General features: G+C 42.1%; 1 protein-coding gene across 1 annotated transcript in view; it reads right to left on the reverse strand.

Moving 5' to 3' along the window:
• VTI1B (vesicle transport through interaction with t-SNAREs 1B) overlaps window positions 1–8,868 on the reverse strand; it is a 30,929-nt gene extending 22,061 nt beyond the window's left edge. The window contains exon 1 of the mRNA XM_036259235.1: window positions 8,424–8,868. Within this exon, the coding sequence (XP_036115128.1) occupies window positions 8,424–8,538 (115 nt within the window). The 5' untranslated portion in view covers window positions 8,539–8,868. The remainder of the gene's footprint in view (window positions 1–8,423) is intronic.
• Window positions 8,869–10,158: the final 1,290 nt, after the last annotated feature.

Here is a 10,158-nt window from a genome sequence, read left to right on the forward strand (position 1 = left end):
GGGCTCCCAGCCCGTCTCACGCCTTCGCAAGCCTACCAGGGTCGAGTCAGTGTCCCTGGTTATATGGTCCTCACAAGCTGCTTTTCTGTTGCTTTTTCCCATCGATTTGTCTGTGTTTTAGTTGTAATTCCAGTTTGGTCCTGGGAGACGGACTGTGTAGCTTCCATTCACTCCGCCACCATTTTGGAATTCCCTACATTCTCTTTTGTACATCACTATGGTTTACCTGATCTCACACTGTGTACTAATTAAAAGCATCAGATCCCTCTAAGCCTGTTTTCTCATCTGTAAATAGGACGTATAACAGTACTGACCTCGTAGGGTGGTCTGAAAGGGTTAAAAGAGATAGTACACATAACAAGCACTTAACAAATGCTAGGTATATTAAGGGTTCAATAAATAGTAACTAACATTGTTTTTTAAAGTAAATCCTTAGATTTAGAACTAAAAGCAAAAATAAAATTCACTAAAGAATATGAAGAGTGTTGGAAAAATTAAAATTCTGCAGTCAATGAGTAATTGGTATTTACCAACCTACTGCACAGGGTCCTCCATAGTGATTATTTTTTCTGGTTCCCAAAATAATGAGGTATCACATATAGACACTGAAATTTAAGTGAATTAAAATAAAAAACTTTCAATAACTTTACAACACTAAGACATATGGCAAAATACCTTAAGGGACTACAAAACCAAAACTAAAAATCATGACTATAGGCACTTTAAGAATTGGGTAAGAATTTATAGCAATCTGAGGTATCTGGAGAGACCTTGTTGGATGCTGAGAAACTAAGACTAAAAATTATGGCTGTAGTCCGGCCAGTATGGCTCAGTGGTTGAGCATCGACCCATGCACCAAGAGGTCACCAGTTCAATTCCCTGTCAGGACACATGCCCATGTTCTGTGACTGATCCCTGGTGGGGGGCATGCAGGAAGCAGCCAACTGATGTTCTCCCTCATCGATGTTTCTATTTCTCTCTCCCTCTCCCTTCCTCTCTCTTTCAAAATAAAAGAAAAAAAATTTTTTTAAATATGTAATTGTAAATAGACTAATAATTATCACATATAATAATGGATTGTCACTGCCCATACAAACTTCCTAAAATAGAACACATTGTGTCTACAATCCTGTGTTTTAACAAGTATATATACATCCATTTAAAAGTGATGAAAAAGTGGAAGATGGTCAAATAGAAATAAAACCATACTCCTTTCAATACCCAATCATATATTATTTTATTCCCAACAATCCACAGTATTTATACAACCATTCAACAAATATTTATGAAGCACCTAGCATGTGCTAGGTGCTTAGGATATGTAATAAACAAAACAGACAAAATATATAATTTATGATAAAAGAGGAAGGAACATTTCCAAATTCTTTTATGAGGCCAGCATTATGCTGATACCAAAACCAGACAAGGACACCACAAGAAGAAAACATTACTGGCCAATATCAATGATGAACAAAGATACAAAAAATCCTCAACAAAATAATAGCAAACTGAAATAAAAAATACATTAAAGGTATCACAGATTATGATCAAGTGGGATTTATTCCAGGGATGCAAATCAGTGATGGTTCAACCTCCACAAGTCAATAATGATGAACCACATTAACAAAATAAAGGATAAAAATCATATGATCATCTCAATAGCTGTAGAACAAGCATTTGACGAAATTCAACATCCATTTATGATAAAAACTGATATAAAGGGAACATATCTCAAATAATAAAGACCATATAAGACAAGCCCATAGCTAACATTATACTCAATGGTGCAAAGTGGAAAGCGTTTCCTCTAAGATCAGGAAGAGACACGAATGCCCACTCTCACCACTTTTATTTAACATAGTACTAGAAGTTCTAGCCAGACCAATTAGGCAAGAAAAAAAAAAAGGCATCCAAATCAGAAAGGAGGAAGTAAAACGGTTATTATTTGCAGATGATATATTACATATGGAAAACTCTAAAGACTCCACCAAAAACTGTTAGAACTAAGAAATGAATTCAGTAAAGTTGCAGGATAAAAATCTACAGATGGTCCCCAACTTATGATGGTTCAACATACCAATTGTCAACTTTACAATGGTGTGAACACGACACGCACTCAGAAACTACACTGTAAATCTTGAATTTTGATCCTTTCTTGGGCTAGCGATATGCGGAGCAATACACTCTTGTGACTCTGGGCAGTGACAGTGAGATGATTTTGCTCAACTGTAGGCTAATGTCAGTGTTCTAAGCATGCTTAAGGTAGGCTAGGCTGTGATGTTTGGTAGGTTAGGTGTATTAAATGCACTTTGGACATATTTTTGACTCACTGTGGGTTTTTTTCTTTTTCTTTTTTTGGTATGTGCCCCCAGCGGGAACCGAACCTAGGACTCTCTGGTTTGCAGGCCAACGCTCCAACCGCTAAGCCAAACCAGCCAGGGCACTCACTGTGGGTTTATTGGAACATAACCCATTGGAAGTTGAGGAGCATCTGTATATAAAAATCTGTTGTATTTCTTTTTAAAATATTTTTTTTTCTTTATTGATTTTAGAGAGAGAGGAAGGGAGAGGGAGAGAGATGGAAACATCGATGAGAGAGAACATGGACTGGCTGCCTCCTGCATGCCCCTGACTAGGGATTGGGCCCACAACCTGGGCATGTGCCCTGACCAGGAATCGAACCAGCAACCTCTTGGTGAATGGATCAATGTTCAACCACTGAGCCACACCAGCCAGGCTGCATTTCTATATACTAATAACAAACTGTCAGAAAGAGAAATTAGGAAAACAATGACATTTATAATTGTATCAAAAAGAGTAAAATACCCAGGAATAAATTTAACCTAGGAGATATAAGTCTTATACACTGAAAACTGTAAGACACTGATGAAAGAAATTAAAGAAGATACAAAAGAAGATACAAGTGGAAAGATATTTCACGCTCATGGACTGAAAAAATCAGTATTATTAAAATGCCCATACTACCCAAAGCAATCTACAGATTTAAGGCAATCTCTATCAAAATTCCAATGGCATTTTATTTTTTTTCCACAGAAATAGAACAACCCAAAAACTTGTAGGGAACCACAGAAGACCCTAATAGGTCAAAGCAATTTTGAAAAAGAAGAACAAAATGGAGGAATCACATGTCCTGACTTCGAACTATATTACAAAGTAACAGTAATCAAAACAGCATAGTACTGGCATAAAACAGACACAAAGATCAACAGGACAGAACAGAGAGCCCAGAAATAAACCTACATATATGGTCAAATAATTTATGAGGAGCCAAGATTACACAATGGAGAAATGTGCATTATTAGGAAAACCCAGTCTTTCCCCCTCCTATGTTTTTATCTCCTGTATAGGAGGGGAAACCTAGTCCTTCCTTCTATGTGTTTCTTTCTTGTGCATCTCCTTTACTACTCACCCCAAACACTTCACTTCTAGTCACCAAATATGTGAGGGGTTTCCCCCTCACCAAGAACTGTGACACCGCCCTGGCCAGTTTGGCTCAGCGGTTAGAGCATTGGCCTGCGGTCCAGAGAGACTGGGGTTCAGTTCCCGCTGAGGGCACGTACCTCGGTTGCAGTTTGTCCCCGGCCATGGTTGGTCGTGCAGGTGGCAGCCACTCAATGTGTCCCTTTCACGTTGATGTTTCTCTCTCTCTCTCTCCCTCCTACTCTATCTTAACAAAAAAATAGAAAAATGTCCTCAGGTGAGGATAAAAAAAAAAAAAAGGAACTGTGACACCATGTGGGTATCCTACATTTCAACTCAGTTCTGATACTACTCAGACATAGCATCAGATTCCATAGATTAAGGGCTCGGTCCCAAAAGAATGCCTGTCCCTGCCCCTTCAGATGTAGGTCCTCAGGTTACCCACAACTTCTGCCCAATTTAGTGACAAACTGGAGGTTCCCAAGACCCTCTCCTCAGATTCTATTAATTTTCTAGAGCAGTTCACAGAATTCAGGGAAGCACTTACTTAGGTTTACCAGTTTATTAAATGATATGATAAAGGATACAAACTGCCAGGTGAAGAGGTACATAGGGTGAGGCCTAGAAGCGTCTCAAGCACGGGAGATTTTGTCTCCATGGAGTTCAGATGTATCACCCTCCCAGTGTGAATGTGTTCACCCACCTGGAAACTCTGAATCCCATACTACCGGGATTTTATGGAGGCTTCCTCACATAGGCATGATCTCTTTTAAATTCCATTTCCAGCCCCTTTCCCCTCTCTAGAGAAGTGGGGAGCAGGGCTGAATATCCAAGCTTCTAATCATGGTTGGCCTTTCTGGTGATCAGCCCCTATTCTAGAGCCACCAAGAGCCCACCCAGAGCTGCCTTATTAGAACAGAAGATGCTCCTAGTGCTATCACTTAGGAACTTATAAAGGTTTTAGGAGCTCTGTGTCAGGGACTGAGTCATAGACCAAATATTAGAACAAGATGTTCCTAGTGTTCTTTTTATTTTTAATTGATTTTAGAGAGAGAGGAAGGGCGAAGAAGAGAGAGAAACATCAATCGGTTGCCTCCTGAATGTACTCTGACCAGGAATGTAACCTGCAACCTGGGTATGTGCCCTGACGGGGAATCAAACTGCAACCTCTTGGTGCACGGGACGACACTCAACTGAGCCACACTTGCCAGGGCCTAGTGTTCTTATCATTTAGGAGATCATAAGAGTTTTAGGAGCTCTATGCCAGGAACTAAAGGCAGAAACCAACATATATTTTTTATATTGTATCACAGGAAAGGACAGTCTCTTCAATAAATGGTGTTGTGAAATCTTGACAGTTGCATACAAAAAAAATGAAACTGAACCATTATTTTACACAACACACAAAAATCAACTCAAAATGGGTTAAAGACTTGAATGTAAGACCTGAAACCATAAAACTCCTAGAAGAAAACACAGGTCTTGACAGCAATTTTGGCAAAGATTTTTGGATTAGACACCAAAAGTAAAGGCACCAAAGCAAAAACTAGTAGGACTACATCAAACTAAAAAGCACAGCAAAGGAAACCATCAACAAATGGGAGAATATATATGCAAATCATAAATCTAATAAGGGGTTAATATCCCCCCAATATAAAAAGCTCATACAACCCAATAGCAAGAAAAACAATCTGATTTAAAAACGGGCAGAGGATCGGAATAGACATTTTTCCAGACATAAAAATGGTCGTACACAACATCACTAATCACCAGGGAACTGCAAATCAAAATCACAACGAGCTATTATACAAATGACAAGAAATAAGCGTCAGTGAGGATATGAAGAAAATATAGAGCTTATGTTCTAGCTCAGAGACTTGCAAACTTGACATACATCAGAAATCTCCTGAAGGGCTATTAAAAGAGGCTGTCTGTCAAAATAGTTAATGATTAATGACTGGTTGGGGGCCAAGAATTTGCATTTCTAACAAGTTCCCAGATGTTGCTGATAATGCTGGTTCAGGGACCATACTTTGAAAACCACTGTGCTAGTGAAAGAAAGACAAATAATATACTATAAACATCATAAATATGTAAAGTGTCTAGTATGTTAGAAGATAAGTACACTAGGAAAAAATGGGGGGAAGGAGCAAGGAAATAGTTGTATACAGAGCTGGTATTCTCATGTTTTATTTCAATAAAATAACCAGCTTCCCATATAATAGTATCAATGACTAATCATTTTTACTATTGTCAGGCAGTATTGTAAGGGCTTTACAAATATTAACTTACGTAATTCTCATAAAACCCCAACGAAATAAATATTATGATTTATCCCCATTTTTCAGGGGAAATTAGTTAGATTAAAGTAAGTTGTCCAAGGTCACACAGCTACTTAAAGGAGGATCTGGGATTTGAACCCAGGCAGTCTGACTTTAGAATCCTTGCTGTTAAACATACAACTATACTGCCTCTCAATTCACATTTAAGGGAAGAACTCTTGGAACTCTCCAGGGCCGAGGACAGTGACTGATACATAATAATTCTCAACAAATGATTATTGAAAAATGATTTAATTCAATTACAGCACATAAGCTAAATGCAAGGGCTGTGTTATGTGCATTATTCAGCACCTAATAATTCATGATGGAAATTAAAGCTCTGGAAAACTTATGAAGTAGTTCTTGAACTAAAAAAGAATTCAGAGATGAGGCCCAGTGTTTGCTTAATTAAATTCATTCAACAAATTCATTGAGCAGTAGGAACAAAACAGTGAATAAGGAGATTAAAGGTTGTTAAAATTCGTTTTATAACCTGGGGATATGTGTATATTGTATTTACTTACCCATTAAACAAGTAACTATGTTAACCAGCAACTTATGTTAAAGAGTATTTTGTGCTTGGGTAGAAATTCACATAGTTTTGATTGTCCTCTTTGCAGAAATGGGGAAAAGGTTAGGTAGATGAAAAAGGTGAATATAACTAACTCAGTTTTCTATTTTTGAAACAGAATGCATTATTTAGCCTTACAGACATTTAATTCAGCACCAGGCTGGGGGTAGGGGGGAGGACCAAAAACATATCTTTCAACCATGTAAATCAGATCCTATCGCTCTCTTGCTCAATAACCTTGAACTGCACACTCAGCCCTCATTTATCGCCGCTAATCAGTTCCAGACTCTACCGCGGTAAATGAATTTCCGTGAAGTAGGATTCTTTATTTATACAGTCGCCCCTCATCACTTCAAGTTTCGACTTTCACGGTTTTTTCTAATACTTCAAAACCGCGAAAAAACCACGATAGAGTGAAGCCGTGAAAGTCCAAGCACGAAGTGGCGAGGGAGGACTACATCCCATCTCATTCAGAAAAAGATGCAAGTCTTTCACTGTGGTCTACAAGGTCCCACATGATCTGGCCCTTTCCAGCCTCACCTACTACCACACATCTCCTTTGCTCATTCCACTCCCAACACACTGGCCTTCTTGCTTAGAACATACCAAGTTCACTTCTGCTTTAGGATCTTTGCCGTGCTAGTCCATCCTCCTGACACTCATTTCTCCCAGATTTTTCATGGTTTACTCCCTTACTTCACGTAAGTCTCTGTTCAAATGCCACCTCTTCAAATAGGCCTTTCACAGACCCGCCTCCCCCCATTTAAAATCAGAGCACCTCCCTCTCTCTAGTCTTTTGCCCTGCTTTGTTTTCCTGTAGGTACAGGCATAACAAAATGAGTTGTAATCTTGCTTTAAAAAATATGTTTTTATAGATTTTTTTTTTTTAGAGAGGAAGGGAGATAGAGATAGAAACAAGGATGTGAGAGAGAAACATCGACAGGCTGCCTCCTGCACACGGGGATGGAGCCCGCAACCCAGACATGTTCCCTGATTGGGACTCCAACAGGGACCTCTCAGTCCATGCGACCACACTCAATCCACCTAGCCACACTGGCTCGGGCTGTGAGTTGTCATCATTTTGCAGGTGGAAGGTCTTGCCTTAAATTTGTTAAAAATGCAACATCCGTGAAGCGCAAGGGGGCACAATAAAACGAGGTATGCCCGTGCTGCCCTTAACACGGCCTCAGTCATATATTATCAGCAACCCACTAAAACAGGGATTTAAGTCTTTGCACCGTAATTTGCAATATTAACAGCATCTAGGGCAGTGCCCGGCACACAGTAAATTCTTTCGATAAATACGAATTAAACACACGTATGAATTCCATTGTCACCGGTCATTCAATTCACATGACCTTGGATAACACACAGAGCTGACACAAACGCTGACCCTGAAGTAAAATCAGTAAAACAAAGTCCTACCCACCTTGCCATCAAGATCGATTTCGTTCTGGGGCAAAAAACTGTGCTTTCGACGGATTTAAGAGGACAGCTCTAGCTCCTCCAGGCAAAGCCTGCATTTTGAAATCACGGGCAGGAACTAGTCTAAGCAGAAAGTTCCTAAGAGGACCACACCTAAACGCCGCAATCTTGATCTTTAAAGACTAACCCCCCCACCAAAAAAAAACTGATATTTACCAGCCCCCAAAGCTATGATCCTTTGGGTTCTTCACTCTTTTGGTCTACGGATTCTTTGCCAGTCTGGGGAAAACTATGGACCTCTCGAGAATAATCACTTAAATGCATAAAACAAAACAGAGAACTACTAAAGCAATCAATTCTACTGAAATACAGGACCGCAGATTTCAAGTCTCCTGTGCTCTTCTTGACACACTGAAAATGAGACGAGACACACTGGAAGGCTACGGGAGGCCGAAGAACCCCAAGGGAACGGCACTCCGAGATCCATCACTGAGCACCTAAGCGGCAGCAGCGAGACCCTGGGCGCCGGCCCAGCCAGCTCGAGGGGGCGTGTTTGAAGACGCGGAGAGAAGCGAAGAGGGCTCGGGCCTGGGGAGAGGGCGGGGGCTTCTCCTCCCGGAGCGCGCGGGGCCGAGTGCCCCCGGCCCCGGCCCGGCCCGCCTCACCTGTCCCTCCAGTCCCCAGGAGCCGCTCCGGCACCCCTCGGAGGTCTTCATGGAGGCCGCGGAATATCTCGTGCAGTTTCTCGAAATGCTCGGAGGAGGCGGCGGAGGTGGCCATGGCGCAGGCCGCGCTCGAGCAGCGGCCGTCGAGATTTGGGGCCCGCTCCTACCCCGGTGGTCAGCCGCCCAATCCCGCAGGCATCACGGCGACCACCGCCACCGCCGCCCTGGACGAGGCGCTTCCGGGGCCGCGGCGGGGTCCTCTAGAGCCGGAACGCCCACCCCTTCATGCCATCTCTGAGGGAGCACCGAGCGTGAAAGCCTGATGGGAAGTCGGACGGGCTGCGCTGGCCGGGAGATTCCTGTGAGAGCGGCGGCGCGCCCGGGCTAGCGGTAGTCCCGGGGCTCCGGAAATGCCCAGTGCAGGTTTGAGGAGAGCGCCCAGCGGAAGGGACCGTGCGGACCCGCGGGACGGGCAGCGCGGCCAACTCTCTCCAGGGCCCCGCCTCCCGACGTAGGGCGGCGCCGCAGTGCATGCCGGGGGCTGTAGTCGGCGGGGGAAGACGTCCCTCAGCGGAGGTCACGCAGGAACGAGCGCGGTGGTTCTTTATGCGCCGCTGCCGCCGGGCGAGACGCTGAGCGTATTTGTTTGGCATCAGTGTGTGCTAGGACGTCATCTTAATTGTCATCGCACTTTTTAGTCCCCCCTGACTTCCTTAGTTCACGTCCTGACCAAATGTTAGCTTTCAGCCCTTGAAAGGTAGTCGGGACAGGTTCATGCCTGCCCTCGAGCCCTAAAGCCCTTTTTTGGGGGGGAGGTCAAGTGCCCAGGGTCGCCTGCTTTCAGAAATGGTCCCGGGGCAGTGTGACCCCAAATATACACTCAGCAGATGTTTGTTAATGTTAAACACAGTGACTACAAGGGTCTGGGCATACGTTGGTATAAAATATTCACTGCGCTTGGGTGATTTATGTGGTGAGCAAGGGGGACCCGGATTCAGGCCTCATTCCCACTAAGTGTAACGCGCTAACATTCACAAAGTCCTTTCCTGCACTCCATCGGTTTTCATGGTTCAGTGGAAGGGGATTCGTATTTTCACCACTTTCATGGTTCGCCTATGGAGCCCGTTCTGAAATGTTTGGGAGCCCAATACTTAAAACTGCTCACACATATTAAGATATGTGACTGTTCAGGAGAAAATGATTTCGTGATTTATATCTCCTGGACCCTTATTTTTTTTTAGATTGAGTTCATTAACCATTGATTCAAGAAACTTGTTGAGCTCCTAATAAGCACAGAGAGGGAGCAAAGCCTGAGATTGTTTAGTGGCTGTTCATAGCATTGTTATAGAAGGGGCAAGTACAAAAAGGAGAAAGAACCTGGGATGGAAAAAGTAATCTTTGAACACTATTACAAAAGAAAAGTAGAAAATGGGTGAATGAACGATCAAACTATCACAACTGAAGTTAATGGCATTTCAATTGATACTGTACTGTACCAAGATTCTGGGACACATTATCTTTAGAATGAGAAATGATTGCATAACTGTAATAATGAAGTGTTTTCTTCTTTCGACTAAAATTAAACTTTCATTTAATTGCTTTCTTCTGTTGACTCTAAACTTTCCTTTAATTCTTATAGTTTTCTTTTGGTAAATTAAAACACAATATATAATAAAACATTTTTATTTGTCATTGATAGTTCAGTATAAATTAAGTAAAATATTAATTCAGTTAT

This window comes from Molossus molossus, unplaced genomic scaffold (assembly GCF_014108415.1).
Source record: "Molossus molossus isolate mMolMol1 unplaced genomic scaffold, mMolMol1.p scaffold_m16_p_1, whole genome shotgun sequence".
NCBI classification, from domain to species: domain Eukaryota; kingdom Metazoa; phylum Chordata; class Mammalia; order Chiroptera; family Molossidae; genus Molossus; species Molossus molossus.